Below are 19,410 nucleotides of genomic sequence, written 5' to 3' on the forward strand. Positions count from 1 at the left end.
TGGTAGAAGAGCATCACGGTTAAAAGGCAAGTGCCTTCATAACAAAGCCAAACCCTCTTTCTTAAATCAAGGTTAAAAAAGACCAAGACTTCAGAAACAAATTGAAGTGGTTTATATCAGACAGAGTCACCTCTCAGCTTCTTTTTCTTCAGCTATGTTTCTCATTGCTATCCATTTCTCTGTCAGAGACTGGTTAATTCGGCTTATTTCAGCCAGGGTTTTCTTGGAAACATCTGTGGAACATTCCTTCAAAAGACAAAAAGAGTGATCCGGAAAACACACACACACACACACACACACACACACACATTCATACGTGAGCGCCGGGCAATAACCCAGTAAAGCTAATGGCAGAGGCAGAATACAAGCCCCTCTCGCTCAGATGGTGACTTTTGTCAGGAGGAACTTTGGTAACAGACTGGACCAGCTATCCAATTCCCAGACTGACCACTTGTTCAGAATCTTACTTTTATCACTTAAAAAATGGAATAACAGAGAAAAATTAAAAACAAGGACTTAAACAGGTAATGATATGCAAACATTCATTACAGCATTGTTCACAATAGCCAAGAAGACAGAAACAACCCAAGTATCCACCAATAGCATCAACAGATGACTGTGGAAGTATTTGTGGAATATAGTGGCATGTTATTCAGTGACAAAGGAAGGAAATTCTGATAGATACTGCAACATGAATGAACTTTAAAAACACTATGCTAAGTAAAATAAGCCAGATAAAAGATGACAGATATTATATGGATTCTACTCCATAAAATATATAGAATAGGCAAATTCATAAATAGAAAGCATAAGATATTGGATGGGCTGGGGTATTTATTTAATGGCTATAGAATTTTGTTTGGGGTCATAAAATTTGGGGAAAGGATAGTGGTGATACTTATACAACTTTTGAATATAACTAATAGCACTAAATTGTACACTTAAAATAGCAAATTTTGTGATTAATATGCATTTTTTCCCAACTGTAATAAAAAATAGGCAAACAATACCTAGATTTTTGGGCCCCTGTTAACAGTAAACGTTACTAGTTATAAAAAGTCTATGGGATTATGGTAGGTAGTGTTCAATAAACATTTGTTTTTTTTTTCCCTGTCAGTCATCCACACACTTTTACTTTATATCAATAGTTCTTAAACTTGACCATGCATTAGAATCATCCAGCACTATCATTAAAGTAGACATTGCTGGACCCATCCCTATATTTTTGGAATCAACTGGTCAAGGGTAGAGCTCAAGAATTTGTATCTAATAAATTCCTGGGACATGCTAGTTCTACTGGTTCAGGGACCCCACTTTGAGAACCATGATTCTATACAATTGTGATAACTCTGTTTTAATTAGGTGAGGAGGCTAGAAAGAGACTGCACGTTCCTGCGCAAAATCCACAAACTACAGGTCCCAGTATGCCTTGCATCTCCTACTCTTTTTCCTCTAATGGAACTTGGAAGGGGAGGGGGGCTCTCCAGAGGTAATATAAGGAATTTTTAGACTTGGATTTGAGGAAGCTCATGCATATCTTAGTCGTATACAAATAACAGAAGAGAGAGCAGATAGGATCCAATTTGTTGTCAAAATAACTAATTGTTGTTTAAAACCAGCACAATACTTCAAACCAAATGGCTCAGTCAGAGATGTCAAATCACTGTGTGGAAGAAAAAAATCTGTCTTTAATATAGTCCTCTAAAGATTTCCGTGCTCTGCTACATATTATATCCCTCTGTCTCCACTGAACTTGTGATGAGTCAGGAAATTCTGGATCATTTTCATTTAATACTTAAATAAATACGTATTTAAGATGCATAACCATGATTCCTAAGGTCTCCTTCTATGATCAGTCCTTGATGTGCCCTGCAGTTCCATCATTAGGAAGCTTATTTTCCCTCTACATCCCAGGAAACTTAGGACAATGGGGTGATTCCTATTCACACGTACACTCCATTTCTTCTACTTTCTTCTTCAAAATCCCAGCTCCTTGAAGTCCACAACAGACTCTGTCACCTCTCCCTTCTATAACATCTCCCAATGTGTCAGCCATTTCCATTCATTGAAAACTTTAGTACCTCTGAAGGTCTTCCTTGGCACCACCAGGCCTATTGTTCTTCCTCTCATTCTTGGCAACTTCAAAATTGATGAACACTATATATCTCCCACCTTGATCTCTCAAGTCTTGATCTCCTTCCACTCTTTGCCACTGCTGCACCCAACCTCCCACACCCTAGATCAGAGTTTCTAAACTGAAACTATTGACATTTTGAGTCAGATCATTTTGTGCGGCAGGTAGTCTTACATTGCAGAATGCTTAGCAGCATGCCTGGTTTCTACCACTAGATGGCCACTCCAACACACATGCCTCTCTAGAGGCATAAAATGACCTGCAGACATGGCCAAATAATTCCTTGGGACAGAATTACTATTAGTTGAAAATCACTTTCCCACATACTGATGATACCCTGTACTTCATCATCATCAAAAATTGTTCTACACCTTCTTAATTTCTATTGGAAACTCTCTTCTCTCTGATCATTATACACCATAATTCTGATAACTTTAGATTATAACCCAAGGCCAGCATTCTTTGCTGCTTTGGGAGCTCCTGTGGAATTTTTTGTATTTTTTGCAAGCTCCTGTGTATTTTTTGCAAGAAGATGATGAATTTGGGGGAGGAGCCTGGGGTGAATGTTATAATGTTATGGCCTGAATGTTTATGTTCCCTCAAGTTGAAATGTTGAAATCCTAACCCCCTGTGATGTATTAATAGATGGGTCTTTGAGGGGATATCAGGTCATGAGGGTGGAGACTTCAAGAATGCAGCTAGGACTCTTACAAGAGACCTCAGATTTGGGGGTTTATGAGGTTAAACGTTCAGTCCCTTTCTTACCTGGCAGACAGGGATGGAACATTTTAAACAGAGTAGGGGAATTGAAGAGTTACCACAGGAAAGGAGTCCTCAGACCTTCCCCAGATAAGGGAGCCAAATGACTGTTACTTAAACAGGGACCACCCAGCCTGCCCGTGGCCACAAAAGACAGATGTGTAGGCTGAGGGATGCTGGGACTAACGTGGCCTGACACTCTAGGGGGGATAACCAGCACATACCTGTGTCCTAAATGTTAGAAAGCCCGTGAGTTCAGGGTATAAAGGAAGGCAGCAAGTCCTCCCAGCATGCAGACACTTTCATCTCTCACCCCCTGCATCCTTTTGCAGGGAAATTCAATGAATTCACCTTTCCTACTTTTCATACTGCCTCTGGTGAACTCTTTCACCCCTGTGACCCCAGTGTCCCTTCACTGCCATTTTCTCTTCCCAAGGCACCAGAGAGATCTCTTAACTCTTCTGTTCCATGAGAACACAGGGAGAAGAAAGTCATCTACAAAGGAGCAAGCAGGCCCTCTCCAGACATCCAATGTACTGGTGCCTTGATGCTGGACTTCCTGGCCTCCAGAATTGTGAGAAATTTCAGTGGTGTGTAAGCTACCCATTTATGGTGTTTTGTTAAAGCAGCCTGAACAGACTAAGCCACTTAGTTTAGGTGAGAACCCAGTCTTTGAGGACATTGGGATTCCCAATCCATTCATCCTATTGTCAGTTCAGGATCCATTACCCTCCTCTTCTCTTCCTGACCCAGCACAGTCAATACTATAACTGGGCCCTTACAAACACTCATAATTCTGTTGTCTCTTTCTTATTGTGTATACCTCACAAAAGTCCAATGGATTACGCCAAAATTAGATGAAAGTTTAACATCCCTGGAGAAAATCACACCACTCTGCTGACTGATTTCCCTTGAAGACTATCACCACAAATTTCAAATGGGCACTCCACAATGTCTAGTACTGTCCCACTCTTGCTTCTTCCTACGCTGAGACAACTATTTACTGCCATGTGTATACTGTGGTCCTGACATCCCCCTGATTCACATGTTAAATAAGGGTTTGAATCTCCTCTCCAAGAACTTCTCAAATTACCCCCCTCAGATACCTGGCTCCACTTCATGTACCTCTTCATCCATTCCTACTAAACTTTTCCCTCTGCCCCTCACATGTGCTGCACTTATTCTTGCCCCAGGGCCTGTCATTGTGCTGATTCTCTCTGCCTGGAGTGCCCTTTCTCTGTATTGGTTTGTGGCTAAGATGTCTGCCCTAAGGCCACAGCCTCTGCAAAGCCTTCTCGGACTGACCTTTCTAAATATGTCCACCTCATCCATCTCAAAAGGACCATTTGGTTTTCTTTAGAGCACCTGTCACTGCCTGACATAGCTGATTACATTTCTATGTGCATGTTACTGTGAAGGACAGGCTTTTCCCAAAAGTCCAGACTGGACTATGACACAAAGATGTTACTTTGACATGTGAATTATTTCAAACTGAGGTCAGTTGGGGCCCTGCAGATTCACAAGACACCTTTACCACTCCTTATATTACCTGGGATAATAAAAGCTGGGGGCATTGCCCAGATGTAGGCTTTTTCCCAGAAATAAACTTTCTACTGGTAAAAACTATCTTTAACGGGACAAAAGTCTAATACAGAAATCATGCAAGTCTCCTTTCTCTCTACTTGAAGTCCAGGCTTCTATCCCATTTCTTAGTGCAGGATAAGTACACTTATTTTACCCCATTTACTTTACAGTCTAAATCTACTTCCATGTAGATTCTTCATACATATGCAATTAAATTTGTTCTTTTCTCCTACTAATCTGTCTGATGTGAATTTGATTGCTTATCCAGCCCAAGAAGAAGCCAGAAGGGGAGGGGAAATTTCTTCCCTGCACCTATGGTTGTGTGTCCTTCCCTGTGGAATTCAAACACCATGAACGAGTGCACTCTCATCTGCATTGTTCTCTTCATCCAAACACCAAGACAGAAGCCTGAGATATAGGAGGCATTTATAAACTGGCTAATTGAATAGTTACGACAGAGCAACCAAGTACAATCTCCTGACTACCTCCAGCAGCACAGAAACCATTGCCAATGACCATTTTCGGTGCCAGGAAGTATGGTGACAGTCTATATGGATGTCAAGTTTAAAACATTCCTGATAGCAGAAAGAAATGCAAATTAGGAAAATAACTGTCTATGTTTTTGTCTCCCTATGAGCATTTTAGAACTCACCCAGAAATATAATAATGGCATCTCTGATAACAGTCAGGGAAGTATTGAGAAATACGTCAACAAGAGAAAGACAAATGTCATGTAATTTCACTCATACCTGAAATATAGGGAAACAGAACAGAGAGAAAAAAACTGAACCAAATGAACCCTAGAAATCTGACTGTAGAACTGAAGTTACCAGAAGGGGAAGAGCAAATGTAGAGAGCAAAGGGGGAGGGAATCCAGAGGGCTATGGCAGGAGTTGGAGGCCTGTTGGAGTGGTCACATACCTCTGAAGAAGTGTGAACCTATATCCCCAAATCATTACAGTGTTGTAAACCAATGTGACCTCAATTAAAAAGAAATGTTACAGAAAAAATGAACAATTAGGAAAGTATTACGGCACTTGGGGTGATGCTTTCTTTCAATTTTGGAGGTGGATTATTCTAGTTTGTATCCAGAATCTTAGCAGTGCCACTTTGGGTAATGTTTTTAATGTTCATTCATGTTGTAGTAGTATCTATCAGAATTTGCTTCCTTTTGTAACTGAATAACACATGAAAAACCCAGTTGTTCATTATGAAAGTGAGACTATCATAGCAACTGAAATTGATATAAAGATTAATGAAGTGATTTGGTGCCTAACACACAGTCCTACTATTAACATTAATTATTACCGTTAAAATCATTGTTAATAATTTTACTTAATAATAAAAAAATAGTTAAAAAGAAGTGAATTTAGGGTTGGGGGATCTAATCTTAGGCAGCCAAGTGAGGAAGTGCATATTATTGTACATAATGTTTTTCAAAAAATATTCCAACAGAGGATCTAATTACTTTAGTTAGAAATTTGAATATCTTAATATTATTTTTAAGGGAAACAAAAAGTGTAATAGATACCTGATGAGTTGTCACAAAGTTGGCATATTTTCCAGCAAAAATGTGTTTGACTTGACCACCTGCCAGATCTAAAAGACAGTCATAAATACATGTGTACGTACTCTTTTTATAAGTAAAAAAAACCTTCAGTTAACATAAAACTGCTTTAAAAAAATTAAGTCTTAAAAATATCTGATATTTCCTAGCTAAATTTACTTATTTATTAGAAATTTATATCCTTGTAATGGATTTTGACTACAAATGGCATAACGTTATCAGATTTTATTCCATATGTCCACTTAGACAGTATTTTTTTTCATCCACTTGCATAATGAAACCACGTTGCTGTACTTTAGAAGAGGTTTGATTTATTATATAGTCGCGTCCTTTTCGGATGCCTAAATAACCAATTAAAGATCTTCTTTTGCATTATGTTGATTTTTAGCAATGATTACCTAACACCCCAGAAATGATTGCATAAGAAATAGTGCACAATATACAAATTTAAAATAAAAGCACTAAAAGAAGCACATTTCTATAGGTTTCTTTGAAAGGAAACTGAGTAATATTTTTTCTCCAGTGGCATCAATTAACACAAAGTCATGACTGAGTGGGACCACACGTACCATGAGGAGAAATCAGGCAGCTAATGTCAGAGTTTTCTGTTGGGGTCTCTGGACGAGTTGGTTTCCTGGTGCGATTGGGTCCACGACCAAATGATAGCACTTGACCAGTGGTGTAGACATATGCAAGGGTGTGAAAACTTCAGGAAGGAAGAAATACAACAATGAAGACCTAAGATACTCTGCCTTGAGAAAATGAGATAACTCAACACAAAATAACAGATTTATCTTATACTAAGGGTACTGATCCCTTATCACAATGTCAGGGTTAGAGGGAATCAAATTATGTGGCTAAACAGATGGAAGGTATTAACATCTAACAACCCCAAAATCTTAAAGCTAGAATGGATCTTTATCATGGTTTCTGTCATTTGTGTTTTAAAAAGCAAGCACATCTGAGTTTTTTAAATCAGTTGGGTTGATAATACTCAAAGTAAGTGATTAAATACATAAGTTACATAAAACTCTAAAATATACAACAACCTCTATTTGCATGAGATTAATTTTGTCTTATCAACTCAAGTAGATAAGCACCATCACTTTTGTTATAAATCTACTACTCCCCACTGTCAATATCTTCTATACACTATAGGCTTCCAATAAATTCTTTTTAAAAAATTTTTTTAAAGATTTATTTATGCAAACAAGAACTGGGGTCTAGGCCAGAGGTGTGGGAGGTGAGAGAATTCACCAGAGACAGAGTGGTGAAGCAGAACAGGCAGATTTACTGAAATACACTGCTGAGAGGAGCGGCAGGAGAAACAGGCCAGGTCTCTGCGCCATGTAGGTCAGCTCTCTGGCCCGGAATGAAGGCAGGCCACAGTGGCTGGTGATAGCTTGATAGTGCTGAGACTTAACACCTGAACCACCAGGGAGGCCCTCCAACAAATTCTTATTAGATAAATACAATGTCTAGATTTTAAAAATTTTTAAATGAGAATTAAATTATATTGAAAGAAGTAAATTTACAAAAAGGAAAATGATATAGAAAAACAATAGTTACATATTTCATGGATTTTCGCTTTAGGAACATTTTCATACAGAAAACCATAAAAATACAGCCTGTTACCTTCCACAGTCGATCTGAGAAACAAGCCCATCAATCCCTTCCACAGGTTGTGGACCTCTCTTCTCAGTAGTGCAGCTGCGTCCCAGTTGTCCATAGCTATTGTCTCCAAAGGTGAACACTCTCCCCTTCTGTTTAAAATAGTACGAATCAGATTAACTTCAGGTTAACAAAAGCAAAAATGAACTAAAAATGAAAGGACTAGGTACCATAAAAGAGTTATGAGAGTTATGAGAGACAGAATCTATAGGATAATTCCTATATTTATTATTTCTTATGGTGAATGTAAAGTCAACAGACTAAGCATGAAATATAATAGACATTCTCTTAAGAAGTACTTAAGCTCTTCTAGAAGGGATCATGCTCAGCAAAATCAGTCAGAAAGAAAAAGAAAAATACTGGATGGTCTTACTCATAGCAGGAATTTAGAAAACCTAAATAAGAGACCAGGAAAAAGACTAATCAATACAAAGTAAAAATCAAAATCACCAAGCAACTATAAACCAGAGACACACTGGGGCGGGGAGGAAAGGGCAGGAAAAGGAAGGACTAGAGTCAAAATAAGGTGGGGAGTGCATTTGTATGGGGAATATAACCAAAATGAAAATGCATAAATTGTGCAAAGATGAAAAAAAGATGTAAGAATTATATAAAATAAAATATTTAAATAATAATACAAAAAGAAGTACCTAAGCTCTTAACTGCACCACAAATACCTAAGTGTTTGTAGAATGAAAGCATGATAAACTAATTGATCCCAGGGTAATGGTACCATTTAAGTATAGGGTTACTTTCTTGATTTGAGCATCTCTGAAAATAAGCTCTTTTCAAAAGATGATTCTTCATTAAAATAACTCTAGATTTCTCCTGCCGGCTAAGAATAATGTAATCCATACTTGCTTTAAAAAATAAAAAAACTATTGTTTTAGACACTTAGTTTTTAAATAAATATTTCAGCTACACAAATAGTTATCTCAAGTCTATTCCTGTGGCTAAGGAGAGAATGGATCCCGCTGGAATTTACTGTGCTAGCAGCACAAGAATGGGAGGAAAACTTTGGGGAAGTCAGATCATAAATGTGCCACATGGATATGGAATGATGTATGTTCCCTTCTGTAAAATTGGGCTTCTGAAACCAGTAAAAATGACCTTGTTGCCTCTATCGTAATTTTCATCTATAGAAATACATCATGAATGAATAATCGCTGAAAGGATTAAACATATTCTAATTTAGTAGGTACATGAAAATATTTCCTGAACCCAACATTAGCTTTTGTTATATGACCTTGAAAATTTCATAGTTTATATGGGGTTCATTTCTCCTCAGGAAGTATTTGCCCATAGACTGGCTGCCTTGAGATACTGACACATGTCTTGTTCTCAATAGTAATCAGTGCTTATTCCTGTTAACTTTTCTCTGGGATTTAAAAAAAGTGGTGAGGCATCTTGGATTACCTGAGTCAGGACAGCGGTGTGCTCATGACCACAGCTGATGTAAGTCACACAGAGATTCTTCAGTGCATTGATCAAAAGAGTTTTGGGGCTTTGCACTGTAGAAAGCAAACAGATTTCTACAGCATAAGAAGCAGATTCAGATTTCATGAGTTTTTCTATTTTTATACTTTTGTAATATTTTTATACCTCATTAACAGAATTTAAAAGGAAACAATCAGATATATTATAAAATAGAGAGATAACTAGCCCCACTTTTGGAAAGATGAGAAAAACAATCCTTTAGGCCTTTGGGCCTAAACCAGTCTCTGGAAATGACAGAGGCAATTGCCCTAGACTTTAAGACCCTCATTCAATAATATTGGCATCATATTGCATTCATTTATGTCACATGGTAGGTGTTTTGCAAATTTGTAATAAGTGAGAAAATAAAAGACCCACTTAATATTGATAGAGTTAAATGAAAGGAGATCTAAATGCTCAGCATAGTGTGGTAGACAATGGCTGGTAAATATATGTTAATTAAATCTAGAGAATTCAGTTGAAGTCAGGGGTTCAGGGGAAGAATTCATAGTAGTTTTGTTTTCAAGGTCATTAAAGGAACTGGTTGTTTCCCCTACTGCCAGCAATCTTCTATCCAGTGGTTCCCAAACTTTGCTGCACATTGGAATCACTTGTTGGATGATTAATACTGAGTGATGCCTGCCTTCTGTCTCTAGACATTCTGTTTCATTGGTATGGGTCTGATCTGGGCATTGAAATTTTTAAATGTTCTTATGGCAGAAGAATAATGGCCTCCCAAAGGCCTCCTATTGCTGACTTTGAAGAATAAATAGGAATTTAAGTAAAAAATGCAGGCAGTTTTGAGAAACCAGAAAAGACAAAAAAAAAAAAAAAGTTTTTCTCTCAGAACCTTGGTTTTAATGTATTGAGACCATAAATGAGACTTCAAGTATCAGAACTAATAGATAATAAATTTGTGTTATTTTGAGCCATTGAGTTTGCGGTAATTTGTTACACAGTGAAAAATATATATATACACACATACCTCCCCCAGCCCCATTTCAGGGGGTGTCTAATGGGTCATTGTAGGGTAAGGAAAAAGTATCAAGCTTTTCTGCCCTCCCGCCATTAGGATAGATGAGGGAACCCTGTGACCCTGAATGCATGCCTGATGGCGGGCACCAAGAGTGGGTACACCTGGGCTGAGAGACTGAGTTTATAAGGGTTGCATCAACAGGATGCCAGCAGAAGCCAAAAACGAACAGAAGGGCGGGAGAGAGAGAGAGAGAGCGCGCGCGCGCGCGCTCCTAGATACAGTGAAGATTTGCTGGGGGCCAGGAGGACTGCCGCCTTCTGGCCCCCCAGCACCCCTGCCTGCCATATGCCTGGTAAATCTAAATGAAAGACCTGCAAAGCCAGTGAGGACTCTGACTCCTCCTTTACCTGGTCTGCTGGATCAGAAAACCTGCTCAGTGCCTTGTTCCTGTCCCTACAGTCATAAAGTTTGAAACCCCTTCTTCTAAGCTTCAAGGCTGTCCTTTGCACAGCTGGTCTTTCAACTGGAAAGGAATAATGATTTATTACAAGAAAAGACTTGTTACCTGGGTTTTCATTCCCGTTGAGTTGCCCTGCTTTGTTCCATCCCCATCCAAATGAAGTCCCAGAGACAGAAAGGGCAAAACTGTGGTTCCCTCCGGCAGCTACCTGAGTCATGGGGATCCCCAGTAGGGATTCCACCCTCTTTGGTTTTGCTTGGGGTGGGGACACCTTCCCCAGGCCCAGCTGCCCATAGTTGTTGTTTCCCCATGAAAACACTTGGCCATCTGCACAAAAAAAAAAATGGAAGAGAAATTCACAATGGAACACCAAATTCATGTAGAAAATACCACCCTAATTCTCAAAATCTTTAAAGCATAGCCCAGTGATAAAGGAGGTTAAGGTGTTCTACCTAAAGATAAGGGCGATGCTCAAGATATCACCTTCCACAGTATGTTCCAATAAATCCCACTCTGTCTCCCTCCAAGTTAAGGGCAACTGTTTTCTTTCAGTTGCTCAGACCATAGCCTTGAAACAGAGGACAGAATCAGCAAGTTGGAATAAAGGATAGAAAAACCTCCAAAAAGGCCAGAAAAAGAATTTTAAGAAATGAAAAGACTTAAGAAATGAAAAAACAGCATCAAGAGATCTTCCTCCCAGACACCATCCCCTGAGAAATGTGGAGAGAGGGTAGATGAAGGATGGGGGATGTTAGCAGAAAAAACACTTGATTTTGACATCTTGATTTTCTTTCTCTGACTGAAGTAAAAAAGACAAACAGGTTGTAGGGTAAGGAAAAATGTCAGGCTTTTCTGCCCTCCCACCATCAGGATAGATGACGGAACCCTACAGTCCTGAATGCATGCCTGATGGCGGGCACCTGGAGTAGGGTGTGGGCATAGGTAGATGGGATTCACCTGGGCTGAGACTGTGCTTTTTTTAAGGGCGGCGTCACGGTGACGCCAGCAGAAGCCGAAAGAGAAGCTGATGAAGAAGCCGAGAAGCAGCAGAACAAACAGAAGAGCAGAGAAGCAGAGAGAAGGCCAGAGAGCCCAGATAGAGTGAGGACTTGCTGGGGGCTGGGAGGACTGCCAGCTTCCCGGCCCCCCAGCACCCCTGCCTGCTGTGTACCAGGTAAATCCCAAAAAAAAGCCTGCAAAAAACCACTGAGGACTCTGACTCCTCCTCTACCCGGTCTGCATGGGATCAGAAAACCTGCACTGTGCTGGTTCCTGCCCTTACAATTGGCGTAAGTCGGCAAGATGATCCATGCAGATGGGTATGGAGCCCTCGAAAGACCTGGAGGGACTGAGGAGTAACAGACTGTTTCCCTGTGACCGCGCTGGAGGCGTCATGGCGGCACAGGAGGTGGACAAGGTCTGGAAGCAGGATGAGACCTGGCATGAAGGAGATGCCCGAGAGGACCAGCCAATGACCCTTGAGGCAGCAAGAATCATCGGCAAAGAGAGGACCACAATTCGGAGTTCGCCGTTGCTGACGCAGGGAGAGGCCAACGGACTTGGACTGATGGACTTGGATTAATGAACTTGGACTGACAATCCCGCCAGAAGGCGGAGGACCTTGCGGGTTGATATGTTTTGGGACCCTGGGAGTGGAACAGTTTCGTTTGTAAACCCCAGGAGATGGGAATCTGGGGGTGGCCAGTGGGCCTTGGTGGCCAAAAGCAGCCTGTATGCCCAGCAGCCAGGCAGAGGAGAAAAGCCAACTGAGAAGGCAAAAGCTGGTACTTATGCTAAGCCTTGAGCGGCTGTTAAGCAGCCTGAGTATGCTGAAGACCTGTGAGTCTCGTAAAATCACCTGTGGGTGATGCCCTGCTCATTCTTGAGTGAGGGTAAGGAGCTGAGGAACCCGTCCTTGGGGACGGCTGGAGAACGTGGCTTGGGGTGGAGCCCAAGCTGAAGAGGGGACCTGAGAGAGGCCGTATGTAGAGTTTGGATCCCCGACCCATGTGCTTGTGCAGTGGGTTGGCCTGAGTGCAGGGGTCTGTGTGTCGCATTGGTGGCTATGAAGGCCACAGAAACCCTGAGGGTTGCCGATTACCCCCAACAGAATAGAATCGCTAATCCCAGAGCTAGTGCATCCTGGGGGTGGATGCTGTGTGTGGCTTGTAGCCGAGACTACAGCCAGAGAAGGCCAGGAAGCCTGACGGCTCCTGGTGTGTTACAGTAGATGCCGTGAGTGATTCCCCTCCCTTGTATGAGCAGTGCCTTCAGCAGCAGATTTGGTGGCTCATCTGCTGGTACCAATAATTGTCTTTTGCACTAGGTTGGGGCCTTGCCTGGACTTATTTGTGTTCTGTTGTATTTTGTTGTTATATTGTGATGTATTTGCTTTTGTGGGCCATGGCTGCATTGTTTACGTTTGCTAAGAAAACTGTATATATATAGATTATATGGCAGAAAACCCTGACGGCGTGGACTGTAGGGTAAGGAAAAATGTCAGGCTTTTCTGCCCTCCCGCCATCAGGATAGATGATGGAACCCTGTGGTCCTGAATGCATGCCTGATGGCAGGCACCTGGAGTAGGGTATGGGCATAGGTAGATGGGATTCACCTGGGTTGAGACTGGGCTTTTAAGGTCAGCATCACGGGGACGCCAGCAGAAGCTGAAAGAGAAGCCGAGAAGCAGCAGATAAACAGAAGAGCAGAGAAGCAGAGAGAACACCAAAGAGCCCTGATAAAGTGAGGACTTGCTGGGAGCTGGGAGGACTGCCAGCCTCCCGGGCCCCCAGCACCCATGCCTGCTGTGTACTGTGTAAATCCCAATAAAAAGCCTGCCAAAAAACCACGTGGACTCTGACTCCTCCTTTACCTGGTCTGCATGGGATCCTAGAAACCCTGCTCAGTGTCCAGTCCTGCCCTTACACAGGTCTTTCTTTCTGTCTGAGTTTGCCAGTGTAGACAAATGATTCAGCATAAAGAGTGAAGTGCTGGAAATAAAGTGATTCTGAGTCAGCAGTAAGGTTAGGTGAACAGAGATGGCCATTTATGGGAGTGAGATAAGAATGAGGCACTACTTAGAGTATACAATGCGAACAAAGGAAAGTGAAAAGGAAAGATGAAGGGCAACACATCTTATCAGATCTGGAGAGTTAAAAACTTCTAATGCATTACAATGAACCCCAATGAGTTAAAAAATCCACAGATAGGGCCTGCCTTGTGGTGAAGGGGTTAAGGTCAGCACTATAATATTATCAGCCACTGTGGCTTCAGTTGGATCCCAGGCCAGGGAGTTGACCGACATGGAGCAGGAGACCTCTTCTGTCTCGCCTGCTGCTCCCCTCAGCAGTGTATTTCACTAGATCTGCCTATTCTGCTCCCCATTCTGTCTCTGGTGAATCCTCTCACCTCCACACACCTCTGGCCTACACTCCAGTTCTTGTATGCATAAATAAATATAAATACATCTTAAAAAAAACACACCAGATACTATTTTTATTGAAATGGTATTTCCTTATGACCTGTAGGAGACCAAAAAAGCCTTTCATACCTTCTGATAATGCCAGGGAGTGGTAGTGTCCACAGGAAACTTGTATTATTTTTATATCAGTGAACGTTTTTATCTCCCTATAATGAAATAGAGAAAATTAATCCTTCTTTAGAGTGGGCCACAAAGCAGCCTACAGATATATAAAACTATCCCAGGTAATGCATTATATTAGGGAAACAATTTTATTTTCTTGTATTTCTCCAGCACTTTTATTCCAAAACCCTCAAACTGTTTCTAACATGACAACCACATGTACAAAGGCACAATGATGACTCCAAAAGAGTATATGATGCAAAAGTGACTTTTACTGAACTTCTAATGCATGACATAATCACTAGCTTTCATTCTATCCTTATTGGCTAAAAGAAAAATGTCTTCACACACTGATAGCACAGGGCTTTATACTTTATAGAAAATCAGTATGGAACAACTAATTTAAACCCTGTGAGAAAAGGAAATAATTGGGTTCAATCTTATTAAATTGCAATTTGAACGAATCAAAAAAAAAGTTGGCAATTTCATATCTTTGAACTTAATAGAACTGTAAAAGGTCACACAGAAAGAAGTCATAGCACTAGACTCACACTTTGGTCTTTTCATTCCTCGTTTGATGATAGAGATCATCATATCTCTCATATAATTTCATACTGGAGAAGGTAATAGTATTAAAACACATGCTTTTGAAAATTCCCAAAGTGTGAAGTTCATGAATGCACAATTCAGACTGTTATACCCTTTGTCCTAGTAAGGCATTTGTGAAGAGGTGGGTCTGCTAGACTTAAGCAGCCTGTTTGGCCACCATTTAGTTACCTGCTGTTCTGCATTCCTATATAAAGGTCAGAACTGCCCGGACAATCAGTCATAGTAGCCAAACCTTACAAGGTGCCTATCAAATCAATTAAGAGCAGAAAGCTGGATCATCGGGGGAAGGGTATCATAAAGAGGTATGACTGGGAACGCTTGGGGAGCTAATCACAGATGCATAAACTTACTCCCGACTCATACATCATGAGGATGGCTGGGAACACCTGGGAGGCCGAGGACCGTGTATGACAAGGGACCCCAGAAGCTGATCAGTGGCAAGCCTTGTTGATCGAACCATGGATGGGGGTCTGAGGTATGATTTCGATTACAACTCCTTCTTTTTAAAGATTTATTTATTTATGCATACAAGAGCTGGGGTATAGGCCAGAAGTTCGGGGAGCGGAGGAGGGGTGAGAAAAGTCACCAGAGACAGAGTGGGGAACAGAACAGGCAGACTGACTGAAACATACGGCTGAGGGGAGCAGCAGGAGCTACAGGAGAGGTCTGCTGCTGCATGTGGGCTGCTCCCTGGCAGGCTGGGGATCGAACTCTTGTTGCAGAGGCTGTGGATCACTTCATAGTGCTGTGCTTAACCCCTTGAGCCACCACGGAGGCCCCTCAATTACAACTCTTGGTCGTCAAGCAGATAAGAATTATCTGGCCAACACACTCATGTCTCCCCCAAGCCCTAATTGACAAAAACACATTCTTTAGTTTCACCCATCTTTTTTCCTTGTTCTCCTACCCCTGTAACTGATGCTGTATATGCTTATTCTATCAATAAAAAGGCCAGGACCTTGCTTGTTCAGCAGCATCCTGCATTGTGCAGCCTGCTCCACAACTCCCAGTTCTCTCAGTGTAGTGTTGCAGACATAACATGAATATGTGGCTTCCTCCCTTCCCTCCAACTCCCCACCATTTTACTATGTAAAATACTAGCGCTAAGTGGTTTGTGACTAGGGAAAAGATTTTGTTAGGAAGAAAACTCTCGGGCCTCCCTGGTGGCACAAGGGGTTAAGCACCACACTATGAAGCAATCTGCAGCCTCTTCAGCAAGAGTTCGATCCCTGGCTGGCCAGGGAGCAAGCCACATGGTGAAGCAGACCTCTCCTGTCTAGCCTGCTGCTCCCCTCAGTAGTGTATTTCAGTCAGTCTGCCTTTTCTGTTCCCCACTCTGTCTCTGGTGAATCCTCTCACCCCCCCGGATCTTTGGCCTGTTCCCCAGCTCTTGTAAGCATAAATAAATAAATCTTTTAAAAAAAAAAAGAAGAAAACTCTCTTCCAACATCGGATGAATGGAGATGAATGGAGAAAATCCAAGGTTATTTTCCAAATGCACATGGGGGTTCCCAATAATGGAAAACTTGTAGAATAGCCTGAGTAAACAGCTATTTATATTACTTAGTAAAAAAGGGTGTTTTAGGACTTGGATGGGAGACTATGGATGGTTCGATTGTTTTTTTTTTTTTTTAAGCGGATTCACCAATCTGGTTTCATAGTAGCTGAATTCACAGAAAAGGTCACCTCAAGAAGCTTAGGGCAGCTGTGTTTTTTGAAAGTCTCTATTTTAATCAATAGGTGAAGCTTTAAGCTGAGAGATATCTTTCTGTATCTTCTGTGGCTCAAATGCCTTCACTTTTTGGTAGAATCTTTATACCAACTCGTAGGTTTCAAGTGAGTCCCCACAGTTATTTCCAATAGAGAAAATGATGCGAAAAAGATGACACATTCTCATTTTATCCCACCCATCTCCTTCACTTCACTCTAATTAAATAATACTTGGTGCTATAAGTTGCCTCCTTCCTCCTTCAATATGTTGTAATCCTTGAGCTTACAGACTATGTTTATCATAATCATCTTTGTACCCTGCATCTTGTACAGTGCCTGGCACATGGAACTAAAAAATATTGACTGACTGACTAACTAACTGACTGAATGAATGAATTGAAATACTTACACAGGAATAAGGCTTATTTTCTTATCTTCTCCAGCTCCCAGCTGACCTTCAGAACCTGCTCCCCATGCAAAAACCCTTCCTTTGTGGCAGACAGCCAGAGAGTGCTCCTTTCCACAGCTCACAAAACCAATACGCAGACCTTTAAATGCCTTAACTGGTGCTGTGGGGACAAAAGCAAAACAAAACATCAATGCCCACTAGGATATCAACTTAACAAGTTTAAGAGAGCACTTACCTTCAAAAGAGACGAATCACTTGGATTTCTATCTCTTCCAATGGACTTTTAAATCAGATCTAAAGTCCATACTAAAGGTATAAAGAGAAGTTTAATGTGTATAAAGTTTAATGTGTATTATACTGTTTTTATGAGAACATAGCTGCTACATAAAGGAGCACACATCATGAATAAGGGGAATCTCTGGGGACTGTGACTCTTGTATCTCTATGACAGCAGCAGCAAAATCCAGCAAAAATAAAGGGAACTGGAGAGATGATCACCTCCACTCTCTTCTTTTGGCTTCCCAGCTCTGGACAGTAAGAGTAGGAACTACCTTGCAAAGGAGGAACCTGTAAAAGGGCAGATGCCAGAGACTCTCACAGTGAAGGAAGCAGTACTAGGCGTCTAAATGGGTCAAATATGACTACAAAGGATAACCTGAACAGAACCTGTTTTTCCAAAGTGTTGTCTCTGAGTTGCTAGAGGGTAAGAGTTAGAACACCATTATCAGTTAAGCTTTTGTTAACATGAAGGTTTTTTCTGATTCTTTATGATCTTATCCTTTTCAATGATTTGTTTTCAAACTATGCAGCAATAAAAGAATATCCAGCAGTTCATAAAACTACGCAGGCGGGAAGTACTACCACTTTCCTGGAGAGCAATTTGACATTAGTATGATGCCTTTATTTCTGCCCAAAAGGGATCTGGATAGGCCACATCCAATATGCCACTTTGGCATAGGATTATTTTGTTCTGAATACAATTGAGAAGCAACAGATGTAGGAAAAATTCTCTATACTTCCCTTATCTACTTAAATGACAGGCATAATTTTCCCTTTGTGAAGGTATCTCTTCATACCAGCAAAAATATAGTCACCCTTAACACCAGAGTCAGCACCGAGATAAATCTCCACAAACAGCTTTTATTAAAATAGCCCTTGCTTTTCACTAATTTCCTCCAAATATTTCCAAAGCACTTCCCCACAATTTAGTAGCCCTGAAAGCCCAACTTCTTTCTTTTGTTAAAATGATATGGAAGTTCCAAGTCAAACCACTTCTTGCATATCACTTCCTTTCCCTGCACATAAAATAATAAAATTGCATGCTTTTTTCTATTATTAACCTTTGAAAAAGATAAATAGTCTTTATTTAATTTGCAGGTCCCCACGAAAGGACCTAATAAGGTAGACAAAAGGTTTTTCCCTCCTAGACAAATGTTTGGGGATTTATTCCAAGCAAGAATGAGAAATCTGGTCAAGTGTTTACTTATATCAATCATAGTATTATTTATAAAAGACCCTAATGGAAAAAAGTCGAATTTCCACAAAAGGAGAGAAATTACATCACAGCAATCTCAGAGCCTGAAATGTAATGCGACAATTTAAACTGTTCTTTAAAAATGCATAACGAAATGTTCATGATATTATTACGTGTCGTGAAAACGCAATTTACAGAGCTGTATAAATACTGCATACATAAAACTGTACAATGAATAATTTTTTATAATGGTTAGCCACATAATAGGGGGAAAGGCAAGAAGGAAATGAATCAAAATACTAGGAGTTGTCTTCTGGTGATGCAATTATAGGCGATTCCTACAATTTCACTAGCGGTAAAAATGCTGTTACATATATGCTGATTTTAAGAAAAAAGCTGTCTCAGGGTATTTCTGAGAGCGTTACAACTGTGCAACCCACAAAGCGCGTTTGAAAGGTGATGCCTTGAGAAAACCAAGGATTGGTCTCAAAGGCGAAAGGGAGGGACACCGACCCCGCCCGCAGCAGCGCGCGCAGGGTTAGTTCCTCTCAGTTTCGCTTTGGAGGAACTGGAAAGTGAAACAAACCCCAAGCGCGTCTGGTAAACGAAACTGAGGACGTCGCGCCCGGGCATCCCACAGCAGCGTTTGCGGCTCTCGGGTGGTGGGAGCCCCGCAGGCTGCCAGCGCCCTCACCACGTCCTGCCCCAGGGCCCGGCGCTCACCTGGCTGCTCCCGGGCCCGCACGTCCCCCAGCCCCAGCTGGCCCCGACTGTTGTCCCCGCACGCGGAGATGGACCCGTCGCTGTGCAGCAGCAGGGAGTGGCGCTCCCCGCTGGCCGCCTGCCGCAGATTCCCGGGGACTGGGCCCGCCGCCCCCCTGCGCCCCTGCGGATCAGAACCCGCGCGCCAGCAAAAGTACATCCCTCCGCTGCTCGCGAGCGCCTCCCTGGATCTGTTGCTTTGGGCTCCCAAAGGCAGGTGTCCCAAAGGCTGATCT

The 19,410-nt window shown here is 41.5% G+C and overlaps 1 protein-coding gene across 1 annotated transcript; it reads right to left on the minus strand.

Moving 5' to 3' along the window:
• Nucleotides 1–5,220: 5,220 nt before the first annotated feature.
• On the minus strand, nt 5,221–19,334 carry LOC311170561 (putative E3 ubiquitin-protein ligase HERC6; the record flags this gene model as incomplete). The annotated part of the gene is made up of 10 exons (XM_084232963.1): nt 5,221–5,226; nt 6,009–6,076; nt 6,614–6,750; nt 7,680–7,807; nt 9,132–9,226; nt 10,733–10,954; nt 14,178–14,254; nt 16,939–17,098; nt 17,490–17,505; nt 18,999–19,334. 10 exons carry the CDS (start codon nt 19,332–19,334, stop codon nt 5,221–5,223), a joined length of 1,245 nt encoding a protein of 414 aa, XP_084089089.1.
• Between the last annotated feature and the right edge of the window lie 76 nt (nt 19,335–19,410).

The sequence above is a fragment of the Talpa europaea genome (genome assembly GCF_964194135.1).
Source record: "Talpa europaea genome assembly, chromosome: 5".
In the NCBI taxonomy this organism is placed as follows: domain Eukaryota; kingdom Metazoa; phylum Chordata; class Mammalia; order Eulipotyphla; family Talpidae; genus Talpa; species Talpa europaea.